This window comes from Paramacrobiotus metropolitanus, unplaced genomic scaffold (genome assembly GCF_019649055.1).
Source record: "Paramacrobiotus metropolitanus isolate TYO unplaced genomic scaffold, Prichtersi_v1.0 Parri_scaffold0000021, whole genome shotgun sequence".
Taxonomy (NCBI): Eukaryota; Metazoa; Tardigrada; class Eutardigrada; order Parachela; family Macrobiotidae; genus Paramacrobiotus; species Paramacrobiotus metropolitanus.
Window position 1 is genome coordinate 733,192 of NW_026570241.1, and position 15,192 is coordinate 748,383.

General features: G+C 40.3%; 2 protein-coding genes across 3 annotated transcripts; one reads left to right on the forward strand and one right to left on the reverse strand.

Moving 5' to 3' along the window:
• The first annotated feature begins 180 nt into the window (after positions 1–180).
• On the forward strand, positions 181–13,814 carry LOC129586521 (histone deacetylase 6-like). Of its 2 annotated transcripts, none has more exons than XM_055479799.1 (26): positions 181–550; positions 721–839; positions 984–1,015; positions 1,587–1,736; positions 5,974–6,071; positions 6,431–6,535; positions 6,640–6,677; positions 6,917–6,947; positions 7,025–7,217; positions 7,726–7,785; positions 7,857–7,946; positions 8,017–8,046; positions 8,117–8,193; positions 8,302–8,415; positions 8,827–9,003; positions 9,482–9,632; positions 9,965–10,005; positions 10,063–10,180; positions 10,807–10,904; positions 10,961–11,071; positions 11,133–11,201; positions 11,415–11,550; positions 11,896–11,958; positions 12,021–12,280; positions 13,140–13,210; positions 13,345–13,814. In XM_055479799.1, exons 1-26 carry the CDS (start codon positions 525–527, stop codon positions 13,518–13,520), a joined length of 2,634 nt encoding a protein of 877 aa, XP_055335774.1. In that variant the 5' UTR covers positions 181–524; the 3' UTR covers positions 13,521–13,814. The 2 variants fall into 2 exon arrangements, with proteins under 2 accessions (XP_055335774.1, XP_055335775.1); XM_055479800.1 differs by having other exon boundaries at positions 13,355–13,814.
• Positions 2,962–4,995, reverse strand: LOC129586523 (uncharacterized). Its single transcript, XM_055479802.1, has 2 exons — positions 4,603–4,995; positions 2,962–3,536 (listed from the first exon to the last, which is right to left on the reverse strand). The coding sequence occupies exons 1-2, from the start codon at positions 4,775–4,777 to the stop codon at positions 3,199–3,201; spliced, it is 513 nt and encodes a 170-aa protein (XP_055335777.1). The 5' UTR covers positions 4,778–4,995; the 3' UTR covers positions 2,962–3,198.
• Positions 13,815–15,192: the final 1,378 nt, after the last annotated feature.

Sequence of the window (15,192 nt, forward strand, 5' to 3'; positions counted from 1 at the left end):
ACCAAAACTTTTAATTTCAAATTTTGCAAAGATGGTATTGTAAGCTGAGTATGCAGTGCTTAATCTCGAGCGTGCAACTGCTGTCGCAACAAGCTACCGCCCACGGAGGAAGTGTAGTACTGATAACTCTCTGCCGTTGTCAGTGCTGCGCTACTCTTGTTGTTTTGCACGCCATGTTCATTCTCAAAAACAGTAGAACCTGAAAATCCGTGCAGGTTTTTGGTCCTTTACTTTTGGTTCTCTCATCCAGGATTTCTGCAGCTTCCTTCGCAGATGTAGAGCAAATTCGCAGTTTTTAATTATTTTACAATGCAGTTATCATTCAGATTTGATATGCACATGTAATTCTGCATCAACTGCATGCATACTTCTATCGCAAGTGGAACGGTGACGACAGAAATATCAGAATCTTCTGAAGCTGCATGTGCTTTTGGTTATTGACTCTTTGACTGGTTGACAGTTTACTACTTGTACAATTTTCGCTCATTTTCCCTTTCGCTGCTGAAGTGTTCTGGAGTGTGGAAATGGCCGAGGACGTGCTAACCGACCAGTAAGATATACCTTTCCTGTGGCTGTACCTCTTTTCGTCGAGTTGCCAGATAGTCATATAGACGGATAGAGTGCCTGTTTTCGTTGAGTTGCCATTCCGTTGACAACGGAAAACTTCTATCATCGACGGATGCACTGTTGTAGCTTTCTGATTTTCTTACGTTTCTACAGGAAGACCGCGTTTATCTATGACAAGGACATGGAAAATCATTTCTGTCCCTGGGATCCCCTGCATGCAGAACGTCCCGAGCGCACCCAGTCCATCATCAAACGGCTCTTTCATCTGGGAGGTATACGCAAAGGAAATAACAGGAAATCGCCAATTAAATGAGCGACGTCGCGTGTTTCTCATCGTTGCTCACTTACAGTCGTGCTGTATTTATTCCACTGCTTGCATAATCTTCGTCATCTAATTTCGGGCTTTTTTATTGCAGTGAATTTGACCAAGCAGTGCATGGTGTTGGAGGTAAGAAAATCGAAAATAAAAATGCCTTGCAAAAATTTTGCAAAAAAATATGAATTTAAAATTATTAAAATCCGGAAAATCTCTTTTCTGTATTGAAGTTTCTTCACGGATAAATCACGAAATAATATGGTACGAAGTGAATAATATGTCAACGAACATACTGTATTGCGGTTTAACTATTACCGTTTATTACAGACAAATTATTTATTAACGAAACAAATGAAAATATTTCTTTTTGGTCAGTGTTAATAAGAAAATAATTAATAAATTATTTAAGTACATAAAAAATGATAAAATTGGTTTATACTCTGCGTTGAATAAATGAAATAAAAGCGATGCGTTCCGACTTTCTTAGCTCTTGATTTCTGGGTTGTATTTTTTGTTTTATTTTAAGTTTAATTTGTGATTTAGTTTTATTTTTTGGTTTTAATGATATCTCTCAAATGTTGCTTAATCAGTTTTTCTGCACAACGGTGTTTCCTTAGCAATATTTCAGATGGTTCGTGTTTTTGAAAAGTTTTTGCTGTTAATTTTTCCTTGTCCGGTTTCTGTTCATGATTGTTCTCTGTAGTCGCGACCGGCCACACGCCGGGAACTGCAGTTAGCGCACGCGAAAGAATTGGTGGACACGGTGGCATCGCATTGCACCGCCAGACCTCTGCCCAATCAGGCGCATCTCAAGAAATTCTCCGAAGTCTTCAACGATGTCTACATCAATGAGGTAAGACTTATCACGATCAGCGATGGGTATTTTGCACAGAAAACCCTTGGCTTCTCTACGTGGTTCTGTGGTGATTCCGACCTTTTTCGATACAAGTACTTATTGGATTTGCTATCAAAAGTGCAAACTCTCGCGCGAATTTTTACATCTTGTGAAGTACGCTGATATTTATAGTGTATCGTGATTTCATAGCTACAAATAGAAAACAACTGCCGAGTTTTTCTCTACGTATAGTGGTCGAATGCAGTAGAATAAGGGCTGCTATAGCAATGTCCTGAACTCGAGTTCACAATTGCTAAACGAAGATGGAAGGTATATTACATTAGAATTTGTGAAAAGCGGATGTTTTTTTAACATCGGTAACTTCAAAGAATAATTTTGAGAAAATTGTCACTGTTGACCGGTTAGCCCAGAGGTTTCGGACATTCACAGTAAATCGTGCACTATTAGCGCGCTGAAAAGTGAAAGGAATATTTTAACGGAGAGTCGAGACTACGAAAATAGTGAAAGTTTATGGTGATTAATCATAGAATAGAGGTTCAGATGCTCTGTTTCTTTGGTCTGTACGGTCTTAAGTTGCAGCAACGTATGCTTAGAAATGAGTTGGTAATTTGATACGAATATCAAACGATTGACTTTTTTCGCAGAACATGTCATTCGCTGCGTGAAGATCGACAGATCGTCCTGATAGGAAATTATAGTCGCGCACAACTTGAGATTTTGTGTGGAAAACTTATGAACCGTGTACCGTAGTTTTCAGGAATCTCTAAGAAGACTTTGTCTGTTTTTGCGATTCTGTCGATTCCTGAGGAACATCTGCAACATTGCAGTAGTCTTGCACACCGTGTTGGGTGTTGTTTATTGTGTGTACGAGTAGAAACCGAATTTAGTAATTGGTGTGAATTGCTGGAAGGTCAATAGGTACATTGTTATTAATTTAATAATTTACTACTATTAACGATTTATCTGCTTTGAAGGTGAGATAAGATTGTCTTATATTTTCTCACTTGTTGTTCTTTGTGTCAAACGGAAATCTAATCACTTGTTTTCGTGGTGTAAAAATTCAGAATTTATATCTTGAGTTTCTGAGAGATTGCCTTATAGAATATAGAATAAATATCGTTAAATGAAAATTGCCGACGTATTGCGTATTGTTTATGCCTGTTCAGATTTTTTTGTTATTTTTTATTTCGTTTTATGCGCTTCTCCGACCCGGAGAAAGATACAGACGCAGGCTTTTATTGTCAAGAAAATTATTACGAAAGTCCTTCACCGAAATCTCCAGAGAAACAAGTTGGCTTTGCTAAAACATTTTGCGACGATTTCATTTGGTTTTCACAGCAAACTGCTTGTTAATCGTTGAAAAAATAAATCATCGCCCGAAAACGCTAGAGAAATCAAACCAATAGCTGCGTGAAATGGAAAATTAAAATGACGAAAGTAGATATCCGTTGATTGCTTGCTACTGCTTGAACACGAGGGAAGCATGACGCGCCAATCCGTAGATCATCAGGCCGAACGCTCCCATCCCGACGGCCGTGCGCACGGCGTGCATGCAGTTCCACTTCTCCAGCATCTCTTTGCGACGCGCCGGCTCCACGCTGGACGGCACGCCCTGCGTCATTTTCTTGTTGTCGTCGACGATCTGGTTGTTGGTCGGCACCATCACCAGGAGCGTGTAGGGCCACAGGGCCAGGAAGGCCGCCCCGGCGCCGATCCACAACTTCCGGTCGAAATCCGAGTTGGTGATGCGCAGGCCGTGCACGATGGCCGCCACGCTGGCGGCTCCGTTAACCAGGCCTTGGAGTAGAAGAAAAAAGTTTTAATTCATTTGTAAATTATGTTGCGTCGTTGTAGAAAAAACTAGAGCAGGAAAATAGCGATATTGTGAAACAAAGAGCATGCGGCAGAGTTGGTTCTTTAATCTGGGTTCCTTTGGTTCAGTTGTGTGGTCATAATGTACTCGTACTACGTTTATACGCGGCTGTGTGCGTACTCATTTTTTGCTAGTTTCAGACTTTGTTCTGGGCACCTTCTGAAAATTAATTTTTGTCTATTAATTATAACAAATTATTGTATTTTAGATAGTGCTCGTGTAAAATAAAATGTATTATACCTGTACACGTATACTTTTGGATAAAATAATAGTTTTATGCTAAAATCTGTATTTAAATATATTTTCATAAGTTTTAAAGTTAGAATGGAAGCGGTGACTGGGAACGCTCTATGTTGCCGAACGCAGTTAGCAATCAGTGTAATTAAACCAGCACGCTAATAACGAGATTTAAGCACCAGGACTCAGACTGGCGTATTTGTTATTGGATGCTGATCTTTGTAGTGCACCGGCTGTTAATCCTAAAAGCGTCAGTCTCTTGAGGAACGGCGCACGGTTCAACTGGAATTTCTACAGAATGATGTATTTCAATTTTTTTCCAAAATGATGATATTTGACGAGCGGATTTTCCAAAACATACGACATTACTCTCGTTTTACACTGTCCTGTTTAAAAAAAAAGTTTTATGATTGCGTTAACTGTGTTAAATTTTTTATGAAATACTGCAGACGATTTAGTGCACCCTGGAGATCGCTTTCGGAAAAATCTGCTAAGGATAAAAAACACTTGTAAATCTAAAGTAACAGTTGCCGAGTTTCAGTACGCATTATGCTGATCAGCCTTTTTACTTTCGTTCTGCAAGTTTCCGAAGAGCTGTTAAAACCGTTGCACTACAAAATTCACTTTTGGATAATAGTACAGGCTAGTAGCGGCTTATACGGTGGCAAAAAAAAGCGGTTATTGCGGAATTTCCTATGAGAAGTCGCATCTTAGCTTATCAGTTGCAAGAAACCAAGAAAAATTATGGTTTACCTTGGTAGGCGAAGGCCCGATGGTACATGTGGGGGAAGAACCTCCAGTGCTCATCCAGGCCGAGATCGCGCAGCGCCGGCACCTCCTGGCTGGTCATGTAGAAGGCCGTGCCGGCGAAGATGCCGGTGCCCAGAGTGGCCAGGCTGTCCAGATTATTCAGAAACGGCAGCGGCATGGTTTTTTTGCTTAGAAAACTTTGGCGAAAATCAAGTTATCGGGGAACTGGATTTTCCTAGCTAAAGCTTTTAAGCTGTAACCGGTGTACGAAGTAGTGCTATTCTCACTCAGCCAGATGAGACTTGAGTTGGTGTAAGCGTCGCCCACTTTCCACTGTAGCACAGACGTGGATGACGATAGAATCGACTAAATTTACATACGAGTGTAAACTGTAAAGTCGGCGCTGTACGTTGCATTTGCAGAATGCAGATGGAAGGAAGGCTAATGCAGTTGTGTGCCGGTAGTTATTTTGTTGATATAGGGCTTATTTACACTCTGCCTGCACTTTCGTCAGCCGGTGAAAGGTGCACTTGGGGGTTTGATAGGTTTAGTTTGTACTCGCGTCGGTTAAGAAAATAATGTTGAGTCATTTAAAACCGCTGTTGCCGCTAATGTGGTCAGTCTCATAATATTGAACACGATGGGTCTGTTAAACACAACACGGGATATAATTCACCGGAAATCCAATTTACTGTAATCCACTTGAACATAATTTTGCAAAATATAATTAAGATTTTTAGTTTTTACTTAGATATTTTTTAGTTAATACGGGGTGTTTTTTCTAACGATGCCACAATGGAAAATTCGTTTGTTAAAACATAAAACCAACTCGCCTCGCTGGTTTCAGGATGATCAAAATAAAATCCGTCATTCAAACTTGCGATTTTCAAAATTTATTGCATTGTTTGCGAACATAAGGCGAAATGGACATGACTACTGGATTTTCTTTTCTAATTCGATTGTAAGTTTGTTGGAATTATCGCTCATATGCATTTTTTTAACTTTCGGTTATACTGGATTAATAAAATTAATACTTCTAACTGTAATATGTAGTGATTGTAATTTGTAATCCAAATACAGATAATGATGGTATAAAATAAAATAATGTACCGTATACGGTATAATTATTTTTGGAAAAATTCACTAGTTGTATTATTTTATCTTTTGACTCTTTATCTGCTGTCTGTTAATCCTTATCTATCCGTTGTCTATTCTGTTTAGTTCGTGAACAGAAGCGAAACCACCTAAATAACTCGCGAATAATGTATTATTTTCGTTGTATTCGTGCGCCTGTTTTTTCGACGGGGTTTCGGTTTCAATACGGTTTCTCTCATGGTTTATTTTAAATAATGCTGAATTTGTCGAATTTTGCAGAAATCTTATGAGTGCGCGCTGATCGCCGCTGGCTCGACCCTGGAACTTATCGAACATGTCGCCAACGGAAGTGCACGCAACGGCCTTGCTCTGGTCAGGTAGGCTACCTGAGTCGGGTTTTCAAAACATAAAAATATTGTTCCATGTGTGCTCGTTGTTTTTAATTGGCATCATAACATGAATGAACGAATAAATTTTTGTTGTATTTATTTTTACTTCATGGCTAAACTGTGTAAATTATTAATGAAATTTTAAAGGATTACAGATTATGGTCCAAATCAGAGTGACCCCGTAAGAGTCACCGTATTGCCCGTTTTTATGGCTTCTTTAAATACTAGAAAGTTTTATTATTATTAGTTCTTGTTATCTTGTTATTTTCTTGTTCTTGTTATTTTCAGTATTTTTTCATTTCTGTACCGTGTTGCAGTTAAGTTTGTGCATTTTTGCCGTGTTGCAGACCGCCCGGCCATCATGCCTCCACCGCGGAATGTAACGGGTTTTGCTTATTTAACAACGTAGCTATTGGTGCTAAATATGCCATGGAGAAACACGGATTGCAACGGTAAAAGCTACCGAATTCAACGGTGTATTTCTTACCGTACACTATTATCTAAAAACTAAGTAAAAATACAATTTTCTCTTATCGACGTCGCGGATTTGTTGCAGGATTCTCATCGTTGACTGGGATATTCATCATGGGCAAGGTACACTGCTGCGCTTGGCGCTACTCTACTGTTCGTTAATTTTCCACGTCATTACGATCATTCCTTGATTTTATAACAGTTTAATTAATAATCGTATATTCCCATCTTTTTATTTTGTATTTCTTTAATTTTATCCGGTTTCCTAATATGTATTTCCTATATTTTAGGGAGATGCTTACAGAATTCTGCAAAAAATAGTTAAAAAATATTTGTTATATTTTGTGATTTTTTCTTTGTAGGAACGCAAAGAATATTCTATGATGATAAACGGTAAGTCAGCGCGTAGAGCGTGAAGATCTGGTCGATGGTGCCTGCAGCCACCGTTCTACATTCATGTATAATTTTAGAGTTTTGTACTTTTCAATTCACCGCTACGAAGAGGGCGAATTTTGGCCGAATTTATTGGAAAGTAACTTTGATTTTATCGGGGACAACGAGGCAGCCGGTTACAACATCAACGTGCCGCTGAATAAAACCGGCCTGGGTGACAACGACTACATGGCCATCTTCCAGCAGATCCTGCTGCCGGTGGCGTACGAAGTAAGGATAACCGCCTTGGCCGATTGCTTGCAGAATAATAATTTCTAATAATTTACCGGTTCGCTTATTTGAAATTTTCACAATTTCTTCTTAAGAATGGTTCATTCTGGAAGCGCTAGTATTACACTGGATTTGATAAAAAGTCTGGTCATATCATTTGAGAATACCGTAGATTTACAGAAAAAAGGTACAATGTATCGAGTGAACATCTACAGTGCAATGCTATAATTCATTCTGTTACACGATAAGGAGTAAGCTTTCGCCCTTACGTGCCATTATTCTACGTTAAGGGTTGTATGTCGTTGTGGTTGAAAATGCAGATTGCAGAACACATTTCTGCCAGCTGCGAAATGTCTCTCACAGTTAGTTTATGGTGCTGGTGTTTACAAGCATAAATCAATATCAAACATTACAAATTTGAATAAATCAATTTTGTTTTTATTTTCTTGAGTTTTCAATTATGTTTATGCGAAAAGACTAATCTGCAAAAATTTGCCTTTTTTTGCAGTTTAACCCGCAGTTGATCATCGTGTCCGCTGGTTACGATTCGGCCATCGGTTGCCCTGAGGTCCGTTTGAAAACTTGAAAGCATTTCCAAAACTCAGTAGAATAATTAAGTACTTGTCGATTAATTGACAGGGACGGATGCGAGTGACTCCGGCGATGTATGGGCACTTGACGCACGCATTATCCAGCGTTGCCGCGGGGAAAGTGGCTGTGATATTAGAGGTGAGCCACAATTCACTCATTCCCGGATTTGAGATTTTTCCAATTAATTCGGCTTTTTCTGTTATTACAGGGTGGATATTGTAAAGAATCCTTATCGGAGGTAAATTCTTTGGGGAAAATCTTGCGGATTTTTGCATGCGCCCAATGTAACCAAACAATTATTGTTGCAGGGTGTCGTGTGCACACTGGAAGCATTGATGGGATATCCGTGCTATCCTCTTCCTGAAATAGGCTCACCGGATGCATCGTAAGCTGCAGTGGCATTACTCATTATGACGTCCTCGTGCTTCCGATTTTAGTTGCACCTCGGACTGATTAAAATGCGGTTTATTACCATGATGTGGCCTCTGTGCAGGGTGGTCAAGTCCATTTTAAATGTGATCAGCATGCTGCGACGGTACTGGAAGAATTTAGCATTCCAGGAGATGCTCACTGATGATCCGACCAAAAATGCAAAGTTATTGAAAAAGTACGTCTTTGGACTGTTTGAAAACTATTTTTCAAATTTTGCTTGCCGCGTTTTATCGTTGTAATTACTCGTACTAATTACCAGCGTACGGCTGTTTATTTTCAAATGAGCCACTTCTCTACATTGCGTTTCATAATATTATAATGTATAAATTATAGTATTTTCGTATTTGTAAATGAAAAGATAAATAGGTAAACGCCAGTAAGTAAAGTGCCGATGTAATCGTGCGCGAAATACTTGCTGCATTTCATCGGTTCAACGAAACAGGTTTCTTTTCGTAATCTTTGGAAGATCATCTAATTCGGTGGGATTTTTTGGTTTGTTTTTATGTGACTGAACGATAAATAATGTCATGGTTTTGGCATGCAGTACCATTAAATGGCTAAATAAATATTTTTCCTTTTTTTGCAGATACGATCAACATGTGCCACGTATTATATTCCGCGGTCTGGATGAGGAACTGCCGAACGAAGCCTACGGATGTACACCGTACTATCCACCCAGTGAAGCCGTGGAAATACGCCATGAAATCGCGAAACTGGCCGCGGAGTACGACCGCGGCAGGAAGCAACGTCTCTTGCGAAATCGGTATGGACAGCTTTTATAATAAGCGATTCTTTTGATTGCTATACAATTATAGTATTTGGTGCTTTTTGCTTTTGTAGAAGTCTCGAGATTTGCTTAGGCACATTAATTAGGTTTTTGTAGCCTGTGAGCTGGTTTTATTGTGATTCTGGTAATTTGAGATATTAAATGAATTTAATAAATTAATAAAGTTATAAATAAATTTTAGAAACCAGATCACGATCTTACAACAAAAAAATGTTAATTGGGTGCCCGCTTATGAAGGTGAACTTGGATTCACTGGATTTCAAAATGTTAAAATTTTCATTACTTTGAGTTTCATTACTTCTTGTGCAGGTGTAGCGGAATTTACAAGAAAAAAATTTTTTGATTACCTGTTTATGGTTAGTGTCGGTTTAGTTGAATTTTTAAAACCGTAATTGGTGACCTTTTGTCTATAGTCTATCGGTTTTCATTTGTGTGTACTTTGATGTTCGCACAGGACGTGCGTCGGGTATAATCGGGTGATGGAAAACCACAACAAAATGGAGGAAGCGGAGGAGCCTTTGAATATCGATCACTGGCAGAGAATTCGTGTTATTCATGATCGTCTGGCCAAAGCCGGTCTCCTTCACCACTGCACCATCGTACCGGTAAAATCTTGGTATTTTCCGCAACATTTTGTTCCATTCTTCTTTGTAAATTTTATCTTAAGGTTCACGGCTGTTTTGTTGCTCGTGTGTAAACTGTAATGTCTGAAGTGATCTTTTATCTCATAAAATCGAAAACCAAAACAACGTAGAAAATTTTCAGAATTTCACAGAAAACATTTCCCAGTCCCTGGTAAGATATTTTCATATGAAGGAATTGGCTGCTGCAGTTACTATAATAATAAATGAATAATAAATAAATAGTAATATAATACTGCAAAATAAAAAGTGGAATTCTTGACATTTTTTTTAAGTGCGGTCGTTGTTTGTTGCAGGGTAACCCGGCTGGAACGGAGGATTTTCGTAGCATTCATTCGTACGCAGTACCCATTGGAAATCTAACTCGGTTATATTGATGTTTGTTTGAAAACAGGGAAGAATATTCGTCCTACTTAACGGCACCGGAAGAAGCCATGATCATGATGACCAAGTTCCAAAAATGCAATGTTGCCGAGGAGGAAAAATGGGCTGACGACATCCACGTCACCAAGGTGATTTATAGCCAAGAAATTTATAGTATTCTTGTAGAAATTCATGATGCTTCCGGAAACGTGACAACTTGTCACCTGCCGGTTTGAAAAAATTAAATTTCACTCGTAATCTGTGGACGTTTATAAATTACCGTTCACTTTGATCACATCAGTTTAATTTGTCAAATAGTTTATGGAAAAAAACTTAAAAATCAGAAATAAGTTATAGCGTACGTTTGGCAAAGTACATTGCATCTTTGTTCGTTAATAAAATTGTTTAACCACATTACTTCCTACTTCCGGGGCAATTTCCCAGTGTGACATTGCACTACAAATTTTCTCTTATGATAGCCACGCTACTTTGTTTGTTACATGCTAATTTATACAAAATTCGCCCACATTCTCCGAAATATTAGTGGAACAATAATAGTTTCCTTATCTCATATCGTACAGTTGGCTTAAAATGATAAAATTTTGAAAATGATCGAGTGATCGCGGACTGCACCGTGTACAACCATTATTTCGATTTTCATACCGATTTTTTATTGACTATTAATAAACAAAATCTAGTTTCTTAATTTCCTTTTACGACCAGAAATTTTGAAAATTATTGCAGAATTTGTAAACGTTGTTCGTATTGTAATTAGGGTTCGGCTGATGCTATCCGGTGCGCCACGGGCTGCGTGCAGGCGGTGGTCGATGAAGTCGTCAGCGGGCGAGCCACCAATGGATTCGCCGTTGTGCGGTAAACAAACTCCTATTTTTTAAATCATTCAGTCTCATTCAGTTGTTCTTTTGCAGGCCACCCGGCCACCATGCCCATCATCATTTTCCGGCCGGTTTCTGCTTCGCCAACAACGTGGCCGTCGCCGCCAAACGCCTGTTGCAGAGCGGCGCACTGCCAAATAATCGGTGCGATATTGGTCAGTTAAATCGTTTGATTGCAGTACGGAAAACCCTCAGTGTTTATTAGGATTTTGATTGTGGACTGGGACCTGCATCATGGAGATGGTGTCCAGGAGGCATTCTACAATGATCCACGGTGAGAGACGGTTTTTTTATAATAATTATCAGCACCAGGTGTTGACGTTTCACAGTCAGTTTATATTTACCTCGTACGTATCTCGCACATTTTAATTGGTACAAACAGTAGATGTCTAGGATAGTTTTAGTAATTTATTATGCCATTCATTGTCTTTCAAAAGCTCTTGTAGGTTTTGTTGTTATATTGAGTGTTTTGTTTTTTTTATAATAGTGTTCTATACATTTCCATCCATCTCGGACATAAAGACGGCAAAGATTTCTATCCACCGGGACCGGGGAAAAATCGGGAGAGGGTTGGCGATCCACCGGGGCGTGGTTATAACGTCAATATTCCGTGGGGGGATACGGTAGGGTTTTTTCCCACTTTTGCCTTGGAAATCGCACAGTTTTCATTTTATGTCGAATTTCTTAACCGGCTTCAAAAAATTTCATTAAAGACAACTTAAAAATATTAATAAGATAAAATAACAAGTGAAACACGTGTACTTAGGAACAATTCAATATAGTAACTAACACAAAACCAAAGTTGGAAGGAACAATTTTGTAGGTAGATTTCAGTGGTAGCACTTTTTCCCAAGATCCTAATCCACTTCGTTGTAATTAATTTTGCAGTTAATGTTTAGCATATTATTTTTGAAAGCGAGCGCCATCCGACTGAAATGGGTTGTGATGGCATTTTGTATATGTTTTAGGGGCGGACCGATGGCGATTATATTTTAGCATTCCTGCAGATTGTGATGCCCATGGCGTATAAAGTGCGTGTCTTTTTTTCTCCCGTTCTCAGCCGCGTAATAATTTCTCTTTGTCGCTTGTACAGTTCGCGCCGGACTTGGTATTAGTCTGCTGCGGCTTTGACGCGGCCAAAGGGGATTTCGGGGGCTGTCAGGTGACGCCGTACGGCTTCTGGTCCATGACCCGCATGTTGATGTCGCTGGCGGGTGGGAAGGTGGTGCTGGCCCTGGAGGGCGGCTATGAACTGCAGCTGCTGGAGGATTGCGCCGAAGCGGTGCTGCGGGCGTTAATGGGACTTCCCTGCCAGATGACCTGTCCCGGCAAACTCGTGGCGTCCTCCAAAAAGTACGCACCGGTGAAGTTATTAGTATTCTGGTTTTTTCTGTGCAATAAGTTTATTGAGAAGAATATTTTACCGACAAAAAATTAATTTTACCTGTGCCAGGATTATTATTGGCAATATTCGGACGAATTTAATTTAATTTACGCATAATATACGAGTATCCTCCTAAAAGTACGCACCGGTAAACTTCATACACACCCGTGGATGTATAACAATAAATCGTTTTGTACGCCAGATTTCGTGACATAATAATCTTGGTCGAAAGGCTAATGGCAGTTGTTCCTAAATACCAGTACGGCGTAATCAGTGAATTTGGTAGTGGAATTTCGTATTTTCGCTATGAGTCTTCGACCAACGGAAAATACTAACAAAACTCCCTCTTGACGAGCTGCAAATATAAAGCCGAAATTTTGATTTGATTTTCTGATTTTTTTTATTGTGTACTTCGTTTATATGCCAAAACGAAGTGTGTTAATATAACTGCATTATAAAACCCCCAGTGGTTATTCAGAGTCGTACTGACAATGAAATGTTATGATTACTTTGTACTTGTTAACAGTTGTAAGATGTAGTTTTCACTTGAGGACTTAACGTAGTGTTGTGGCTGGTAAACTGAGGAGCTGTTGTTCTTTGAAAGTACCACACGCCTGTAAAGCGCTAACAATAAGCGATGAACTGCCTTGTTTCCTTTTGCGTTTTTCTCTGGTTTAGCAGATTATCGTTTTTCTTCAAAACTAAGCTGAATACGTAATTGCCTCTTTTATATTCACCTAAGTTTTTGCAGGCGTGTTGCACGAATGATTCACTTGCTTCGCTGCAGATAATTCGCGCTTTCTGTTTCTTACCGTCGTCTCTTTGTAGTTCCATTCTGGACATTAAACGCGCCATCAACATCCAGATGCCGTACTGGGTGGAAGTCCTCCAATATCGAGGTAAAAAAGCCGCTGTGTTCAGCTGCGCCACGTGGCAGTGTTTATTTTCTGCTAATTTCCGCTTGGTGGTGTGTGGTGGTTGCGCTGTACTGTTGTTTTCCGGTTGTCTGCGCCGGTTTGTGGACACATTGTAGTTGTTCTCAGTGATACTCCACTCGCCGGCCAGCGACGACGACCTGGACACGGCCAGCCGCCCCGGGCAGGCGTGGATGTACGAGGACATCAGCGATCCGGAGGACACCACCAGCGAGTCCAGCGCCAGCACCCGGCGGTGAAAGGTCACGCGGCGAAGAAAATTAAAAGAGAGTAGAATATGGCGTTTAATTTTTTTTTATTTTTTCCAGTTTTGTTCTAGGGTTTTCTTCCTGGTTTTGCTGTAGCGTTTAACAGGGTTTGTTTTTTTTCCAAGGGTCGAATGTTTTTAACGTTTAGGCTGCGTTTGGCGTTTATTTTTTATTTCCGAAAGAATATTGTGATCGCATGTAAACTTCTTATATATTTAAACATGGTTTGGATGCGCTAAAAATGTTTGTTTACCATTTTTCTGTAGTTTACAAAGGTTGTATGTGGCGTTAACTGGAATAAAATAAGAAGTTTGTTTGGATGCGCAGATTTTGTGCGTTCATCAGCAGCTTTTAATGCGACTTCATAATTGTGAGAAATCAGTCGAAAACAGACTTTGCCGCGCACACTCTAATTTTGCAAATTTTGTTTTCCCGGTGAACATGAGAAATCTTGAGATTGACCAGTCATAAATGTAGATGGCATCAACTAGTGCAATCGATCGGACCAAAGTCGCCTCCACTTCAGTTAACCCGTATGTTTCTGTACACGGCGTAGCTACGCGTCTGGTCACTTGAGAATTTGTTTTCCCCGAAACATATTCGGGTAACGGAATGTTAGTTCTCCATAAGCGCAGTCAGCATTCGCAGTCTTGATGGTTTTCGGACGTCGGAAGCATGACCAAAAGCTTGGTGTGGAGACTCGGCTGCATATACATATATGTATAAGTACGGATGTTCTGCCCTTGTAAAGCAGTATCGTACTTACTGTATCTTCTATGCTTTCCGTGGTACTACTCGCGGTAGGCATTTAGCTTTGCGCATTCGCTGCGGCTTGTAGTATTTTAGCGCGTAACTTAGGTAAAACTGAGCGTTGGCTGTATTACGCGTTCATTGTTCACCAATAAAAATGGTCGCATGTTTATCCAGTGTGAATATTTTTGGAGTGCTTATTTTGGTGGCCTTTGCAATGCTGACACCCCCCGGTAAGAATCATTACGTAAGCTTTCACAGTATACAAAGGGCATGTGGGCCTCATGCGAGGTGAGCGTTACCTTTTGGTGTTTTTGGCAGCATGGGGGATCGGATCTTTCGCAGTGATGAGGGGCCCGGACTGCGACGAGCCGGACGGTTGTGATATAGCGTTTGGTTCCAGCTGCAAATGCTGCTTCGGCGATTGGCATAAGTCCCTGTGCGCGGAGGCGCAGCAGGCCCTGATCCCCAAGCCGCCCACCACCACCGTTGCCCCGACGAGCACGGTAACGCTGCGTGGGACCGATCTGTCGTGGGACTATAATATGCGCCACTGCTATACTGATAACACCCGACCGCCGCGGGTGTGTGTACCGGAAACGGGTACCAATTGTCTCTGCTGTCACGACCCGGATGAGCATAAGCAGTGCGAGAGGAAAATGAATTTCTCTAATAACCCTGTGTTGTGGCTCTGAGAACACATATCTGCAGTATATAGTTTGTAGAAATAAAATTTGCACCAATAGTTTCCTTTCATTTGTGTGGCTTGCCAGTTACGGTGCTTGGTAGTATACCACAGCCTGATATGTAATCCAAACAATTCATGAGAACGACGAAAGTACATGATACTGTATATGTCGCGGGTATGCGTAGCTTTCCAAACGTACGAGTAATTAACAGCGCAGTCAGCTTGCGAAACTCTCCCAACAGTTACAATTAAGCTGCACG

Excerpts from the sequence above, each read along its gene's own strand:
- LOC129586521 (XM_055479799.1), top strand. The coding sequence starts at position 525 with ATGGCCGAGGACGTGCTAACCGACCA. Across the intron at positions 840-983 it reads ACGGCTCTTTCATCTGGGAG|TGAATTTGACCAAGCAGTGC; the intron begins GTATACGCAAAG and ends TTTTTATTGCAG. Across the intron at positions 13,211-13,344 it reads GGAAGTCCTCCAATATCGAG|TTGTTCTCAGTGATACTCCA; the intron begins GTAAAAAAGCCG and ends GACACATTGTAG.
- LOC129586523 (XM_055479802.1), bottom strand. The coding sequence starts at position 4,777 with ATGCCGCTGCCGTTTCTGAATAATCTGGACAGCCTGGCCACTCTGGGC. Across the intron at positions 3,537-4,602 it reads TCGGGCCTTCGCCTACCAAG|GCCTGGTTAACGGAGCCGCC; the intron begins GTAAACCATAAT and ends TTCTACTCCAAG.